Below are 17695 nucleotides of genomic sequence, written 5' to 3'. Positions count from 1 at the left end.
CAATTTAATTAGTGATTTATTTGTAAAAGAATAATGTGAGAACATTAATAAGTGAAAAACTAAAGTTAATATATATTTAATAATTCATTTTTATCTAAAAGATATTACAAAAAATATTATCTTTATTAATTTATTATTCATAAATTTTAATATATATATATATATATATATATATATATATATATATATATATATATATATATATATATATATATATATATATATATATATATATATATATATATATATATATATATATATATATATATATATATATATATATATATATAAAAGTAAAAAAATCATATTGTTTCTTTATACCAACTTAGTTTTCTTCTAGCTGATAAGAAAAAGAGAAGTATATAAGATAAAATGAGAAATAAAAAAAGAAATTAAAAGAATGAATTTAATCATTTATTATTTAATAAAATAAAAGAATCAATTTACTAATAAAATCCTTCTTTTTGATTGAGCAAAATCAAAATTTTCATAGCATTTCGTTTTCTTAAGTCTATATAAGTGTAGGAGATAACACATCTGATTTTATAATAGCCGCAACTTATCTTGCTTCTTTGATGGAATACAATTTCTACACTTCTTACTAGAAATGGAATTTGTTCTGTTGGTTATTTATCCGCCAAAAAATATGCCCCTATGACGTGCTTCATTCTCTTCTTCCATTTTATTTAAGAGTTGGAAAGAAATAAGAGATTTTAAAGAAGAAAAAAAGATAAAGGAGAAAAAAATTAAAAAATCCGAGAGAAAAAATATTTTAAATGATATCAAAGTGTTAAATTTAATAACATAATCGTATATTTGTATAACAAAATCAACGGTTTGATTGTAAGTTATTATTATATAGATTATGTCTATAAAACTTAATATCCATCCAAAACAACTTGGTATGTTAACTAGATAAAAAACAAACGTCTTACAAAATTTCATAAAAATCGTTAATTTTTTTTATCATTTTCTTTAATATATCAAATGATTTTTATTTGATGTGAAATTTTATAGGCATGATCTATTGATAATAACTTTTAATCCAACAGTGAATTTTGTTATACGAACATAAAGTAAAGAGTTATCAGATATATCATATTATTAAATTTAATCAATTGGTTTCTCTCTCTATCTATCTATCTAGGGCTGGACAACGGGCCGGGTTGGGCGGTTTCGGGCCCAAAAGCCTCACCCATCCCAACCCGCGGTTAAGCCATATAAGCCCATTTTCGCCCATTTTTGTAATCGGTTTGGACGGGTTGGGTTAGGACGGGTTGCGGGTTATGCAATCGGTTTAATCGGTTTTATTGGGTTGATATTATTTTGAGCCCAATAATACATTTTGATAATATTTTGAGCTACAAATTACTACAATTTAGATTCAAAATAAATTCAAAGTATTAAAAACTTCAATCCAAAATAACAACTGTTATGCTACTTCCACACAGACCTTAAAAAGAAATTAATAAATTACAACCACTGTATGTCTGTATCATATACAAAAACTCAAAATACATGAGAAACAAGAGAACTTTTGAAAGTATATCAAACAGTTGACTGAAGGGACAATTTGGCTAAGGTGAAAGCCAATACTTTTACACCATTTGACATGTCTTCAATACTGGAAAATTCTTCAGGCTTATGGCTGTATCCTGTAAAAGCGACAACAACGAGAATATTGATTAAGTATTTCCTTTATAAAGGTGTTAGCAAAAATAATAGATTGAGTTGCATCTATTCAGACACGAGACTGATAGGTCGACACCCGTAATAATTTAAGAAAATAGAAGTAATTAAACGTAATAACATGTGTGGTTTTTGTGTAGGTGTAGGACACTACAAGGTTCAACTTGATTGTTGATTGAAAAAACAATTGGATAAGTGGTATCAGATTGATGCATAAAGCACAAAAAGAACAGTAAATACCTTTGTAGCATGGAATGAAGATCATGCCCATTGGAGACACCCTGAAATTACATAACATACATGAGCAACAGATAGTTTATATAAGCACAATTAAACCCGTTTGAACCTGTCTTCTTGCAAATACCTGGCCATGAACAAAGAGTCGTGATAGGCTCGACTAATCATTAACTTGCTCGTCAAGTTTAGCTCTTTTGTTGCAGTTTCCATTGCATTGATGACTGCTTCATCAGATGGAGCCGGTGGATCCTGATTGATGACATGAAACTCGGAGAGCTTGACACCTCGTGTTTTGGTTATTCTAATTGCTGTTTCATGGATTTTGTCAATAACTTGGTTTCTTCTTTCCTCATCGATGTCCCTAGTATCTGCAAAAGCACAAAACAACTGCATTGTAAATATTTATGTTACCAACTATAGTATACTAGTAACTGGAATCATCCAGAGGCAAGGGGAAAAATCTAAGCAATTCTCTGAAATAAAATAAACGAATAAACAACTCTTGTATGAATACCAGGTACGACTCAGGTTTCTTGTAAATACATACCAATTTCTATGTGCGATTTGCTAGGGATACTATTGATTGCTCCAGGATGCAGTTCAAGGATACCTTGTAAAATAAGAGGTTGTTTTAAATGAAGGTGCGCTTTTGTTTAATCAAATTGAGGTGCTACAATAATAACTTACCAACAGTGCCAACAGTATCAATAGATCCAGATTCCAAGACATGTTTCTCAACAGCCAACATTTGAGTAGAAAAAAATCATGTCATCTCTGCATGTTCACCTGAACTGGATCTCCACAACACCAGTTGTACGAACTCTTGCATACAAAACATCCTCCTATATTAGTAAAACAGAGTGAGAATATTGAGATTTGTGACTTTATATCACCTTCAAAGTTGAGGGTCTGGTCTATATATGAAAAAAACAATAATTTCAATTTTTGCAAACAACAAAAGAGTGATAGATTTTCAATACCTTTGTAGGAACGTAATTAGCATCAGACAACCTCTGCAAATTTTCCATGAAATATTTGGTACAATCAGGAACTTGGAGTTCATTACCACGGGCATATGTTTCCTACAGCAATATATTTGCACAAGCCATGCCTACTAAGTAAATTGATCACAAAAAATAACTATATACATGGATCAAGGTAGAGGACGTTCAATCGGCCACCTGAATGGCAGCATCCTCCCATAGAGTCTCTATTTCCTTTGCAAGATCCTTAGTGAGATGAGGATAATCCAGCCTGCTTCCAATTTCTGAAAGTTTTTCACCAATGTCCTGCCAAAAAAATTAAGCTCTTTATGAATTAAGAAAACTTTGACAAAGCGAGACCTTTCAGATTAACATACAAGATTGCACAATAACTCAGTAACGACATACAAGAACATAAACTACTCAACCATTATTAACAAACCATATTAATGGATAAAGGAGGCTTTATAGTAGTGAAGTACCTTGCTCTCATCGGATATAACATACTTTGCAGAATTAAGATCGTTTTGAGCCAACTCCTTTGCCCCATCATGCAGTACCTATTTAAACACATCAAGCAAAAACTAAGGTTTACAGTTTTTCAACTAGTTCCATAATTATTACGCAACTCATGTAAATAATTTTCAGAATATGAACACGGAACACTGATCCGATCTATTTTCAGAATATAATTACAAATTTGTGAGCCTAGAAAATATAACTGAATGCTCAAACTAGCTAAGACCAAAAAGAGGTTATTTGCTGGTTATAAAACACAATCTGAGAAACAAGTTGCTTGCAGAAAATATAACAGTGTGCACATTATCAACTAAGTTGCTTGCAGAATGAACTCATAACAGAAACAACACCATCTGAGAAAACAAATGTGCAGCAACCAAAAGAGAATTAAGCACCCTTCAACAACATTAAGAACCAAAAAAAATAGATTTGGCGTGAATGACTAAGCGAACCTGTAATGTGAATGGTTTTATTAAGTTCTGTTTCCTTAGCTTTCTGAACTGCAATTTCTTCCCTCATTTACGGGACAAAATATATATTATTTGACCATTGAGTAGTCACAAAATATAAGTCACATATGACTTCAAAAAACATAGTTGAACTGAAAAATTAAACAAGAAAAATATTAAGCTTTAAAAAGGAATAAAGTAATAAATAAATCAAATTAATAAAGTAAATATACCTCCATATTTTTCAAGCACAACCAGAAGGTTGTGGCTGAGACGGTAAAGATCCTCTTCTTGCTGTAGAAGAAATTTCTTCAAATTCTAAAATAATGAAATAAACATTTTTTTAGAAATATATAACAATTATGAAATAAAGATATAACATTTTTAAAAATAATTTTACCTGCTATAATATCTTCAGAAAGCTCAAAATCTTCCATGAGGTTCAAGTCTTTGAAATAGGTAAAAGACGGCTTTAACCAATTCTGGGTGCAAATTAATGCCTCTGCCATTTCAGGTTTTAGGGAGCTCCTATAAGTTTCTAAGACTCTCCCTCCCGTACTAAAGGCACTTTCTGATGCAACCGTAGACACTGGTGTGGCAAAAATATCTTTAGCTATTGTAGATAAAATAGGATATTGTGTTGAATTGTGTTTCCACCACACAAGAAGGTCAAATTTAGGATCCCTTTTGACACACTTACTAGAGTAAAAACCCTCAAGCTCATTTTGTTGATCAATCGAGTCTTGTTCCTCTAAATGTTGCTCAAAAGCATCGGCTCTAGCCATTAGTGAAGGACGACCAGCTGTTGTTTCATCATTGGAAACATTGTTTTCACCATTACCAAGAGGTTGTCTATTATGATTTTGGTCATAAGCTTGCTTATACCAATCATACAATTTTTGTAAGCTCTCTTTTATAGATTTGATCAACCCGGTAGCAAACACAGATCCGACTCCATACATATCCTTAAAAGTCCACTCAATATAACTCAACTTGTATCTTGGATCCAAAATGATTCCAAAATAAATCAACTTGTTCATCTTAGTAGCACACCCCCAATATCTATTATACTTTTCCATCATGTCCCCACCCACACTTGCAAAAACACCATTCAAGTTCATAGTAGCTTGCTTCAGCTCACAATAGATCGCAGACACTTGGTGAAAAGCACTATGCAAACTCACACTTTGAGAGGTGGAAAAAACATTAGTTGCTTCATAGAATAACTTTAAAAAAGAGATGAAAGCTCTAACAATGTCCCAATCATCACTACTAGGAGGACTACCTTTTCCAAAGAACTCCCTATAGCTCGACTCTTCATACTCAAGCTTATCAAAAGCAGCTTGAAATTTCTCTGCAGCCTCAAGCATCAAATATGTCGTGTTCCAACGAGTTGAAACATCGAGACATACTAGTTTTTTACAAGTTATTCCAGCAAATTCAATGCACTCTTTAAACTTGGCTGCCCTATGAGGTGAGGACTTGACAAATCTAACAGCATCCCTAACACTAGTAATAGACAAATGCTTATCTTTCAAACCCTCATTTACCACCAAATTCAATATGTGAGCAGCGCACCTCATATGAAAACATTTTCCATCCCCCATCATCCCATTCATAGTTGATATTTTTCTATGCAAATATGCTACAGCTACATCATTTGAAGTTGCATTATCAACAGTTATGGTAGACACATTCCTAATTCCCCAATCCCTTAACACCTCTTCAATCTTCCTACCTACCGTATCACCCTTGTGGTTTGGAATAACTGTGAAGCTTATAATTCTCTTTTGATAGTTCCATTCGTTACCCACAAAGTGTGCCGTAAGGGTTAAGTAGTTTTGATTTTGGATAGAAGTCCAACAATCAGTAGTAAGTGCAACTCTATTGCAGTCAGACTTAAAGAAGGCTTTTAGTTTTTATTTCTCATCCAAGTGTAGCTGAAAACAGTCTCTAGCTACTGTACGCCTAGATGGGAGAGTAAACTGGGGCTGCATTACTTTAGAATAGTACTTAAAACCTTCCCCCTCAACTGCACTAAATGGTTGTTCATCTAGAACCACAAAAATTGACAAAGCTTTTCTACAAGCTTGCTTGTCAAATTTGGAGCTAACATGACCCAAACTAGATCCTTCTGCAGAGGGGTATGTCAGAATAGTTTGGGTAGGATCAATGGTTCTAGGCTTCTTTGCACATTTTAGAATGTGATGGTTCATGTTGGTGGTGCCATGAGTCCTAGGGTCACATAGGTATTTTTTGTGGCAGTGTTTACAAGCTGCAGTTGGTGTATCAACTAAGTCATCTGGTAATCTAATAAAGTGCTCCCAACAAGCAGATGATTGCCTAGAACCACTTGCACTAGCTTTCCTCTTCTTTGTAGGTTGGGTATTAACTAATTCTGCTCCAACAACTTCAGTTGTTGCTGTTGAACCAACTTCATTCATGACATATTCAGTAGGTATAGTTTGATTAGGCTGACCCATCACTGAAAAATGACGGAGCCATAATCAACATAATTGAAGGAAAAGCATGTTGCAAAATTTAAAATAGAAATCAAGTAAAAATTGGCTATTTGAAAAAAGTCATTATCAGATAAAATAACATGAAAATAGATGATAGCTATTTGAGTTGAAAATGAAATGCACTGAATTTCTACAATGACTTAAGAATGTTTGGATAACTTACTTCAGCTTATTAACCAACATAATTTACTTTTAATTATAAGTTCAACAAGATAATTTGTAAAAACAATTTGAAAGGTCCTAAGAAAAGCACTTAAAGCATGAAAAAAAGCAATAAATGGTGCAAGCTCTTACTTGTTTTCTGCTTTAGACAAGTCATAATCAGAAACAACACCAACCTGCAGAGAATAAAGAACAATTCAGAATAATGCGTATAAAACTCCAAAATCAAGATAAACTAAATGATACCAATTGTAGTAGTTTACCTGAGAAATGTGACCTTGAAATTGGTTTCTGCTAAGGTCCAAAACCTCCAACTTTAACACAAAAACATCTGTAACAGAACCCTGAAATGAATTTCCTGATATGTTAAGACTCACAATAGATTTCAACCCTGAAAAATCTGAGACATAAAGCGGAACGGTGATTGAATACTAAAGCGGAACAGTAATTGCATAACCTACTTACTCCCCCAGAATCTTGAAACAAAATTGGATGGTGATAATTAGAATTAAGAGTAAATTAAGAATTAATTTTCCAGAAACAAAACCGTAATAGGACTAAGAGTAAAACAAGAAAGAAATTGATAAGAAAAATAGAAAGAGAGACTTTACATTGAAGATGAGAGCCTTGTTGGTAGAACTCCAAGCCAAACCACCTCTGAAATGGAAGTTCCAAAACAACACCAACACGGCGATAATTAGAATTAAGAGTTAAGATATAATACTAAATCAGATTTGAACATTGTGAAATACTAGCAATGAATGAATCCAGATCCGGAAAGAAATTGGAAATTTTAAGCGAAATGAAACAATAACAATATGAAGAGCGTGAGTAATTAATAATAGCTAGACACAGCACAAACGCAATTATGAAGAAAAGCGAGAAAAAAAAAAGCGATTCGAAAGCAAAATAGTGGTTGAATGAAGGAATCGAGTGTGTAACGGAAAACCTGAGGGTGGAAAAAGGAAAGAAAGAAAAGGAAAAGGAAAAGAAAACTTACAGTATCTGCAATGCAGTTGAGAGAGAAATGAAATGAATGAGCGAAATCGGTGAGTGAGAGAACAGGTGAGTGAGAGAACAGAATGAGCTGCTGGAAAACCCTAGGAGGGTATCTCAATTGGGCGGGTTTGGGTACCCGCGGTTCAGAATTTTGAACCCGACCCGCCCATATAAACCCAATTGAAACTGCTATATTTTAATCACTGACCCGGTAGACCGTTTGAACCCGCCCATTTCGGTTTTCTTTTTCGGTTACCCGCGGATTTGGCCGGGTGAACGGTTCTTGTCCACCCCTATATCTATCTATCTATTTATCTATTTATCTATTTATCTATCTATCTATCTATCTATCTATCTATCTATCTATCTATCTATCTATCTATCTATATATATATATATATATATATATATATATATATATATATATATATATATATATTGGGAATAAACTTACTTCAATATTAAATTATTTTAATTTACTACAAATCATAATATTTGAATTGAATCTAATTTAATGGTTAATTCAGTAAAAATTATAACCAACTATTAAATTAGATTCTATTCAAATGCTATTATTCGAAGTAAGACAATTAAACTTACTCTTAGATTAAGTTGATTCCCAATTATATATGTGAATTTAATTTATTTTATAATAATAATTTAAATATTAAAAATATATTAGTTATAAGTGTTTGTTCACATTCAGAAAATTTTTAATTCGAATATTAACATCAATTTTCACTTTAACTAGCAAATTGATCTCCTTGAAATAAAATCTTAAAAATTTTAATTTGAATATTAACATCAAGTTTTACTTTAACTAGTAAATTGATCTGCTTGAAATTTAACATCAAAGCCAAAAAATTTAAAATAATAAAAAGTTGAAAAAACATTGCAACCCATAAAAAAATTTAAAGACAAAATAATACATCATACTATTTCCTTTAGAATTTTTTCGTTCATTTTTAATTATGTGTACTTGACATGAGAGCAAAATCAAAATTTCCCGTTTGCTTAAAAGTCTATAGAAAATAACATATCTGTTTTTTTAATAGGTCCTATATCATTGTTTTGAGGGTTGCCGGTGTAAAAGTTGATTAGTGTACAATGCTCATTAATAGCCGCAATTTATCTTACTACTTTGATGAAAATACAATTTCTTCACTCCTTACTATAAATGGAATTTGTTCGGTTGGTTATTTATCGATCTATCAATATATGCCCCTATGACGTGTTTCATTCTAGTCTTCCATTTTATTTAAGTTTTATTTGAGGTTTGAAAAAATTAAGAGTTTTGAAAGAAAAACAAAAGATAAAAGCAAATTAATTAGAAAATATGAGAGAAAAATAAATAAATAAATAAATAAATAAATAAATATATATATATATATATATATATATATATATATATATATATATATATATATATATATATATATATATATATATATATATATATATATATATATATATATATATATATATATATATATATATATATATATATATATATATATATATATATATATATATATATATATAATGGAGTTTGACTTATTCTTAGAATATATTCTTTTATCTTATTTCAAATCATATATTTAAATTAAATTTAATTGTTAATTAAGTAAAAAATAATAATTTTATTAAATTATTATTTATAAGTATTATAGTATAAAGAAACAATTTATAATATATTTAAATAAGAATTTAATTATAATGTATTGTCAGTTTAAAATCTTTTACACAATTACTTAATCATAGACTTTAAATACTAAAAAATATTTGACTTTTATTTTAACTAATATAAATATATGGTTAAAAACTATTTATTAATTTCACTTACAATTTAAATTAAAAATCACAAATTTTAAAATAAAAAATAATATAAAAAAGTATAAACAAATAGAAGTAGAAAAATGAGACAACAAACATATAAAGAATTCTCCTTTTTCTTTTATGTGACAATCTTTGATTCTATTGTTATAGATGTGGAAGTAATTTCTTCAATATTCAATAAATAATTTGCTTAACAGGAAATAAAAATGAAGGAAAAAAAGGTAACTATATAACAATTAAAAATAATAATTAAGAATTATATGTTAAAAACTATGAACCCATTTTTAATAATTGGCCATATGTAATGATGTCTCCTTGAAAAAAATAATAATAAAGAACATGAAATCACAAATTGTAATGATGTCTCCTTAAATAAGTATAATAAATATGTAATGATGTCCCCTTTTAATAATTGGCCATATGTAATGATGTCTCCTTAAATAAGTATAATAAATAAACAAAACAAAAGTTACAAAAATATCTTCAATTTTGACGTCAAAAATTGTTAATAGACTTAACAATTTTAAATATATATATATATATATATATATATATATATATATATATATATATATATATATATATATATATATATATATATATATATATATATATATATATATATATATATATATATATATATATATATATATATATATATGAGAATTCAAAAATTATAAGAGGTTTATAAATTTTAATATAATTTAAATATTATAATTATATTAGCATTAAGTGTTTATTTAATATTCTATACAAAAATTATCTTTATTTTTTTAAATTTATTTATTTTTCTCTCTATTCACTTTCTCTCAAAGTCTTTTCATCTTTTTTTTTAACTTTTAAACAAAACTTTAATTTATTTGTAGAAAATCAACGGTCACAAATTAAAATATCCAACCACTACCGTCGTCTTATTTTTTAGCAATATGATATTTTGAAACTTTGTTGAATATTTATCTATTATTTAATGATTTAACTGTTGAATTGTAATTCCTTGTGTCGAAGCATGTTGCTCGACAAAGTAAGAAAGTGTCGAACCACCTGTAGCGGGGTATTCGTTACCTTTAGGTTTATTGACTAAACCAAAAGTAAGCATACAATTCGAGTCGCCACCGCACTTTTATTTATCCAAAGGAAAGGTTAAAAAGCGAGCAAAAACCAAGTAAGAAGTTTTATCAAATCAAAAACTAATAAAAATGTCAGAGATCTAGGTAAGGGGGTTGGTTATGAAATGGCAAGGTTTTACGCACCCAAAACATCCTTAGTACTCTAAGGGAGCCCTTTTTGCAAATGTGTGTTGTAGGTTGGTATTTGTGAAAATATGTGCAAAAGATTGGGGGATGAGAAAAAAATATATTATATTTACAAATTTGTTGTTTGAATGGATGAACCCATTGCCTACGTACCATCACAAAGGTAGGATCAAAACCTCGTAGTTCGGGGTAAAAATCTCAAAGATTGGTGAATTGATTTGATCAAAAGCCTTAAGGTCTTTTGTTATCAAAGGGAGAAAACTCAACCTAAACCAACAATCCACCATGTGAGGAAGACTTCAACATACTAGTGAGGGGTTAACCCTATAATAAGTATGGAAAACTTATAGTCCAATCACTAAGGATGAGGTGATATTTACATCAACAACTATGATAACTCAAACCTATGACTAATGTTTATGAAAATGTTTTAACAAGGTGGCCATTGGAACCACAAAACAACTTGAAGTGAGTTATATTTATAAGTTAGATGTATTCACAAAGATGAAGTCAAAGTAGGATTTAAGATTTATTCACAATGAGTATTTATGAAAAGATTTTGAAAAATAAAAGGCATAAGGCCTAGGTTTCTAGTTTGAAACAAAGTCAAAGTTTGCAAGAAAAGATTTTGGCTTGGTTAGAGTGGGGAGAAGAAGAGAAGGGCTAGTCCTAAAGTATACAAAGATAAGAGAAGAGATAAAACCCTTGGAGTTCCTTTTCCTGAGATCATAGAGATGATTCAAGATACTCCTTTCCTTTGGACTTAGCAAACACAATCAAGCAATCACATAAATTAGATTCAAGCTCTTAGGATCTCCATTTGGCTTGTCTCTCTTAACTTGTCTACTCATGACAATGGTCCTCTTTTCTATCTCAAGATGGAATCCCTATCACACAAGAGCAAACAATCAAAAAGTTCACAACACAATAAGAGGAATGGACAAAGAATGAGTTTAGATTAAAAGTCCTTTGAAGTCAACTTTGGGATTTAGCACTCTAAAGGCATGAGGCCTAATTTCTCTTCAACCAATTTAGCATTCTAAAGGCATGAGGCCTAGTTGCTCTTGACCTCCTTTAAGCATAGGTAAGTCCTAATTCTAAGTCCTTTCTCCTTTTTGCATTGGGTTCATACAAACAAACACAAAAACAAACACAAGACAATAATATATTCATATACAATAATGAGCTCAAAGGAGCAAAAGAAAAATGACATAAACATAAAATATGAGCTCAAGTGAGCAAAGTAAAAAACAATATGAATAAATGAGCAGGAAATAAAGTGCATTAAAGTAAATTGCAAGAAATTAAATGCTCAAATTAAAGTTAGTAGTTAGTGGTTATGTTAGTTTGTCATAAGACAATTTAGCGATATGTTAAGCAATCGTAAGTGGACTAATGTAGTAGTCACACCTATCTAAGACCGGTCAATAAAACTATAGGCAAATAAACACAAGTTAGAGATCATGACTAGTAAGCCAAGCTCCTACAACTTGCCATGCCAAAAGAAAAGAGAAAGGCCTTGTATGGACTTTAGGTTTTTTGCTTGACCAAGAAGCAACCTATCTTGGACACAAAGCAACTCACTTGATCTTGGATCAAGTTGAGTTTGATTTGGATCAAAGAAGGTTAAGCCTCTCATATGTCAAGACCAACCATAAGACATTAACTCATTGGCCAAAATAAAAAGAAATGAGATGAAGATGGAATAGATAAAAAGAAAATTCAAATGTCAAATACAATTGGTCAAAAGTGAATCAAACCATCATCAACCAATGCTAAACAGAAGAGAAATGAAGATTAGAAGTCAACAAGTCAAATATAATTTTTTGGTATTTTTGGAATTAAAATAAATGCAAAATTAAAATGGACAAAATATGGTCAAACCTCAAATTCAATTCAAATCAACTTCAACAAGTCCGATTAAATTCTCATAGGTCTAACATGGTCAAACAAAGTTTGACAATTTTTTTCAACAATTTTTGAAATCAGAAACTATTTTAAAATAATTAAAAACAATAAAAAATAACACAAATGAATTAAAATCTCAAATAAATCTCAAATCAATTAAGAAATTGATGAGACTATTTTTCATTGACTTATCATGATCCATATGTGTTAAGAAAATATTTTTTGATTTTTCAGATATCAAAAAGTATTAAAAATGAATTAAAAACTATTAAAAACTAAATAATTCACAAAAAATATTAAATGAAGTCACAAAAATATTTAAAAATCAAAATATGAAACTAGATTTTTCAAAAAAAAAAATTGGTGTTGGTCTCATATTTTTGTGACTTTAAATAAAATATTTATGAATTTTTGAAAATAAAAGGAATTAAATGGAATTAATCTGAAAATGAGAAAATAGCAAAAATCCAGAGCACTTGGATGAATTCATTAAATGACGTGGCTATGATCACACGGTCCAGAGGCGCGGTCATACCATGTTGTCAAGTCAAGCGCATCACATATGTAATTAAAATAAGTCAAACAAAAGAAAGGCTGAGATTATAGCGTTCCCTCAAGATCTAATGGCGCTGGTGCTCCCACGTGGGGATGGTGGTGGAAACCACCATCTTCTCCGGCCAGACAACCAACTCCGGCCACCACGCGCAGGGATTTCAACCTTAATGAAAATGAAAAAGCAAGGTATCAAAATGAAGTTGGGGTGATGTACATCACCCCTGTAACCTTGGATCTTCCTCAATGTTTCTATTTAGAGAGAAACAAGAGCTTGAAGGTCATGGTGTTTGATCTGAAATGTCACAATTCATGAAATTAAGACCACCACTGGCCTGCCTCTTGCTCGAGGACTTCAGAAAACAGTTCAAACTCAAGCAATTCACATTGTATAGCAAGATTAAGATCAAAATAGTTTGGTGATATACCTCTGAAATGCAGCTTTGAACAGCACGATCTCTCCAAGCTTTTGATCCAAATTTGATCTGGAGATGTAATGATGATGCAAGGCTAAGGAATTAAGACTTGAAGATCAACTTAGGATGTTGAAATTCAAGCTTGAAAATAAAAATGAAAAACTGAAATTCCTTTGAGTGAGGGTTGGGTTTCCAATTCAGCAGAGTTTCAGATCTCCTTCAGGTTGAATTTTGAATGGGATTGCACTTCTATTTATAGTTGAACTTGAGGCAAGGTAGTGCAATGCTCGTGTGCATGAAAATTGGACCTTCCATGCATGGGCATGTACAGGCGCATACAAAGCCCAAAAATGAATGGAAATGCATACTGAGGCCAAGTAGAAATGATTTGGACGTGCATCTGGCTTGGCATTAGCTTGTACATCAAGTTATAAAGTGAATTGCACAAATGGACATAAACCTTAAGCCCTTCGAAACTCCCACATGGAAAATCCAAAAATGGTCATGTGAGTAATGTTTGGAAAGCTCTTGACATAAGGAATAAAAGTCATGTTGGGCAAAAATTCATTTGGAGTTTGGAAGTTTATGAAAACTGGCTTTGAAGTTTAGGGTACAAAACATGTCTAAGTTTTCTTTAGAAAATTTTGCCAAAATCAAGCAACTTCAAGCCCTTATGTTTCAATGATTCAAGCCTCAAATGGAAATATCTCCAACATAAAAGTTGTAGATAGTTTCAAGATGATCAATTTAGACTTAAATTTTGCATCATTTGGAATTTTAATGAGAAAGTTATTGGCACTTGAAGTTGGACATTTTTCAAATTCAATGGTTTTGGTCCAAAGTGACCTATAATGTTTTGTATTATCACATGTATTTATTTTAACATTATGAAATTTTTCCAACATAAAATTTGAAGTAGACATCTTAATATTTCCAATTCAATTGGTTTCACCTCAAAATCATAAAAAATAAGGAAGTTAGGTCCTTGGGAAGTTGACCCAAAATTAGGGTTTCAGTCAAAATGACCTATAATGTTTTGAAATGAATGATAACCTTCCAAGATTCAAATGGATTTTTGATGAACATGAAAGTTGTTCATATGGTTCTTAAGAACATTGTTTCTCTTGGGGTCATCTTCAGTTTACAAACATATCAAAAGTTGTGTCTCAGTGGATCTCAGTTTGGTTAGATGACTTGACTGGTCAACTTCTCAAGGCCAAACTTCAAATATTGATGAATGAATGATTGAGGATACTCACATAAGCTCATATATGCATAAAATAATGAATTAAAGAACTTCCCTTGATTAAATTTGATCATAGGTTGAGGTTGGTTCATGAGCAAGGCACAGTCAATGCACAATTGAATTATGGTTTCCTTTGGAAACAATCCTCAAGCCCTTTGGGTTATCTTCATAAAATTGGAAAATTGAGAGACTTGGGAGACATATATGATGATTAAGATCTTTGTGGACCATTTCCATGCTTGTTCTCATCTTCATCTAGCCACTTCATTGAGCATAGGAGCCTCCTAGGAGTAGGGGATCACATGATCACTTGAGCTTCAAAACAAAAGAAGTCAGTGACATATTTTTGTGCTTTTGGTTAGTAAACAAAATAACAAAGGCAATAATATACAACAAAAGCATGCTTGGTGGTCTCAAACCAACTCACACAAGTCCTACCCCTAGGGTAAAGGAGCCACACATGCTATGATCCTTGAGGCAATGCAATGAGCAATGATATGATGCCATGAGAGATCTTAGGGTAAAAATTAGGGTCTTACAGATGCCCCTATTTAAGGTCATTCTAGCCAGAGATATGAAGGCTAAAGTCTTCGTCTCGACGAGGTAGAATGGGCTTAAATAATAACAAAGAGACGAATTTTGGTCCCTAGGAGACCTCATGATGCAAATGTATGCATGCAAAGAAAATCTTCATGGCGAATAATTACCACAAAGGAAAAGAAACCGGGAGAAACTGAAAAATCGATAGGAGTAACACACTCACTAGGGAGACAAAGACTCTGGGGAAAATAGGGTAAAATGCGTGAGTAGGTCACGACTTGAAAACTCGCTGGGAGACACGAAGGGATTCCATGAAAATAAATCAATGGAAAGACTCGAGCTGACGCTAAGATGCATGTATTGGGGAATATGCCAATACAGCGAAACTATCCATAAAGGATACCTCAGATGAAAATCCGGACTCAGACGGGGATGTCCATAAAGGACTCAGTTGAGGAAGAAACCACGAGATATTACCGGTTACTGGGTAATAAACTCAAAAAGAGACATGTCATCAAAACACCGATTACTGAGTGAGAGAACAACATGCTCAGGGAGAAAGAATATCTAAGACCGGTATAAGGGTGAGAGATATCAATCATCCGAAATATCTAAGGAGGACCTAAAAGGCATATCTCAACTCAGGAAAATCTGACTCCACATGGGACAAAAAGTCATAATGGGGAGCAGAAGGAAGGAACACCAGGGATACCGGTTATTGGGCATATAATAGGTGACCAACCAGGCGTGAATTGGGAGCATATCCAAAACACTCATCATCTGAAGGGAGAGTTGAAAAAGCAAACTCAACTTACATGATGGGCATTCGATTCCACAAGGAAATATGAATCTTACTCAACTGAGGAAGAAAAAGACTTCGGTTGAAGAGCGCATGAGATATATTATCTATTACCGTCATAACGTAGATAACATACTCGTATGGAAGATTATCCACAACCGGTTACTGGGTTAATAAAGGATAAATCGACCGAAAAGAAAGGACATTGGAATACTGATAACTGGGTATAAAATGATGACCAATCAAAAAGAGAAACAATCATCACCAAACAAGGGTAAATGAAAGATGACTCGCAAGGGATAAATTGCCTAACAAAAGTAATTATCCAATAGATATATCACCGGTTACTGGGTGGTATACTCAAAAGCGAAGGAATATCAATACCGAATATTGGATAAAGATAACCAACACAGAGGGGATTACATCTACCGGTTACTGGGTAGAAAACCACATAAATAGGACTTACAACTACCGGTTACTGGGTAGAAGGCCACAAAATCCATTGGGGAAAAAGATGGACAATTACTGGTTACTGAACAATTGAACAACTAAACCACATGGAAATGTAGGGTAATAACAAGGAAGGAGTCAATCTAGGAACAAACTAGAAAGACACAATCAAACAAGACTCAACCCGATGAGGATATAACTCAGGGGAGTAATTCCATCCAGATACATAACTGGGGAGGAAACTGAAACAATAATCATCCACGAGGACATAACTCAGTGGGGAATAAAGAAGGAAAGATAGACACTTTCTGCCTATGGGGCTGATTCTATATGGAGAGATCAGACACAAACATCTGCTTAGGGAAGAATATTTCACCAATAGCAGGAGATAACAAGCAAAGATATATGGCAAAAAATGCAACATGGATATCTGAATGCTATAATTATGCATGTATGTGCGTGATTTGTGTATGATTAATGCTGACAAATAGACATATCTAACACAAACAGGCTGAAGAGCCACGAACCAACATTCGGCATAACACCTCAAAAGAGAAAGGCCACAGGAGAAATCAGCCCTGGCGGGGATGATCCAATACCAGGAGATACAAACCACCGTTAAGGATTGGCAAAGTCTCAGCTGGGGAACATGCAGAGTCACCGCCGGGGATTTGCTGTTGAACAGACATAAGATCCATCGTAGAAGAAACTCTACTGGGGAGCTCAATACGGATAAGATCCGTCGTAGTAGAAACTCTATTGGGGAACTTATCAAGGAATGAGATGAAACTCTGTGGGGGACAACCGCCAAACAGAAGTTTTAACAATCAAAACACTCCCTCTCATCTGCTGGAGACATCTCTGTTAAGGGGAGAGAGAACAATTTATTCCGCTGGGGAAGAAAATAAACATCTTGAGCACCAGCTCTACTCAGAAGAAAACTTCCAACACGGAGGGGAAACAAATTATCAGGCTCTGATCAGGAAACTCCACTGGGGATGGACCGTAGGCGACCAAACTAGGGATAACCTGTGAGCAACCCTACTGGGGACATCCTGCCAACATTCTCAAAAGAGATGCCTCGGCTGAGGGAATCAGAAACGAATCTTGCGGCAACATATGCCATGCTGGGGAT

At 32.4% G+C, this 17695-nt stretch overlaps 3 protein-coding genes across 3 annotated transcripts; all 3 read right to left on the bottom strand.

The window, feature by feature from the left end:
- Positions 1-1508: 1508 nt before the first annotated feature.
- LOC127107312 (ureidoglycolate hydrolase) lies at positions 1509-3475 on the bottom strand. The gene is made up of 8 exons (XM_051044609.1): positions 3392-3475; positions 3108-3215; positions 2907-3008; positions 2614-2768; positions 2474-2536; positions 2054-2294; positions 1930-1970; positions 1509-1655 (listed from the first exon to the last, which is right to left on the bottom strand). The coding sequence occupies exons 4-8, from the start codon at positions 2672-2674 to the stop codon at positions 1549-1551; spliced, it is 513 nt and encodes a 170-aa protein (XP_050900566.1). The 5' UTR covers positions 2675-2768; positions 2907-3008; positions 3108-3215; positions 3392-3475; the 3' UTR covers positions 1509-1548.
- A 646-nt stretch (positions 3476-4121) lies between these two features.
- On the bottom strand, positions 4122-5496 carry LOC127103280 (zinc finger BED domain-containing protein RICESLEEPER 2-like). The gene is made up of 2 exons (XM_051040552.1): positions 4278-5496; positions 4122-4195 (listed from the first exon to the last, which is right to left on the bottom strand). Exons 1-2 carry the CDS (start codon positions 5494-5496, stop codon positions 4122-4124), a joined length of 1293 nt encoding a protein of 430 aa, XP_050896509.1.
- A 300-nt stretch (positions 5497-5796) lies between these two features.
- LOC127103279 (uncharacterized) lies at positions 5797-6982 on the bottom strand. The gene is made up of 3 exons (XM_051040551.1): positions 6825-6982; positions 6694-6737; positions 5797-6362 (listed from the first exon to the last, which is right to left on the bottom strand). Exons 2-3 carry the CDS (start codon positions 6716-6718, stop codon positions 5797-5799), a joined length of 591 nt encoding a protein of 196 aa, XP_050896508.1. The 5' UTR covers positions 6719-6737; positions 6825-6982.
- Between the last annotated feature and the right edge of the window lie 10713 nt (positions 6983-17695).

Source organism: Lathyrus oleraceus, chromosome 7, assembly GCF_024323335.1.
Source record: "Lathyrus oleraceus cultivar Zhongwan6 chromosome 7, CAAS_Psat_ZW6_1.0, whole genome shotgun sequence".
NCBI lineage: Eukaryota > Viridiplantae > Streptophyta > Magnoliopsida > Fabales > Fabaceae > Lathyrus > Lathyrus oleraceus.
This window is presented reverse-complemented; position numbering and strand designations above follow the sequence as displayed.

What these genes read in the sequence shown, in the direction of transcription:
- LOC127103279 (XM_051040551.1), bottom strand. Translation starts at nt 6,718, where the DNA reads ATGACTTGTCTAAAGCAGAAAACAA. An exon ending in TTGTCTAAAGCAGAAAACAA is followed by an intron (nt 6,363 to 6,693) that starts GTAAGAGCTTGC and finishes GTCATTTTTCAG; the next exon opens with TGATGGGTCAGCCTAATCAA.
- LOC127107312 (XM_051044609.1), bottom strand. Translation starts at nt 2,674, where the DNA reads ATGTTGGCTGTTGAGAAACATGTCTTGGAATCTGGATCTATTGATACT. An exon ending in CAAATCGCACATAGAAATTG is followed by an intron (nt 2,295 to 2,473) that starts GTATGTATTTAC and finishes GTGCTTTTGCAG; the next exon opens with ATACTAGGGACATCGATGAG. An exon ending in CTTCATTCCATGCTACAAAG is followed by an intron (nt 1,656 to 1,929) that starts GTATTTACTGTT and finishes TCGCTTTTACAG; the next exon opens with GATACAGCCATAAGCCTGAA.
- LOC127103280 (XM_051040552.1), bottom strand. Translation starts at nt 5,496, where the DNA reads ATGAATGGGATGATGGGGGATGGAAAATGTTTTCATATGAGGTGCGCT. An exon ending in TTCTGAAGATATTATAGCAG is followed by an intron (nt 4,196 to 4,277) that starts GTAAAATTATTT and finishes TCATTATTTTAG; the next exon opens with AATTTGAAGAAATTTCTTCT.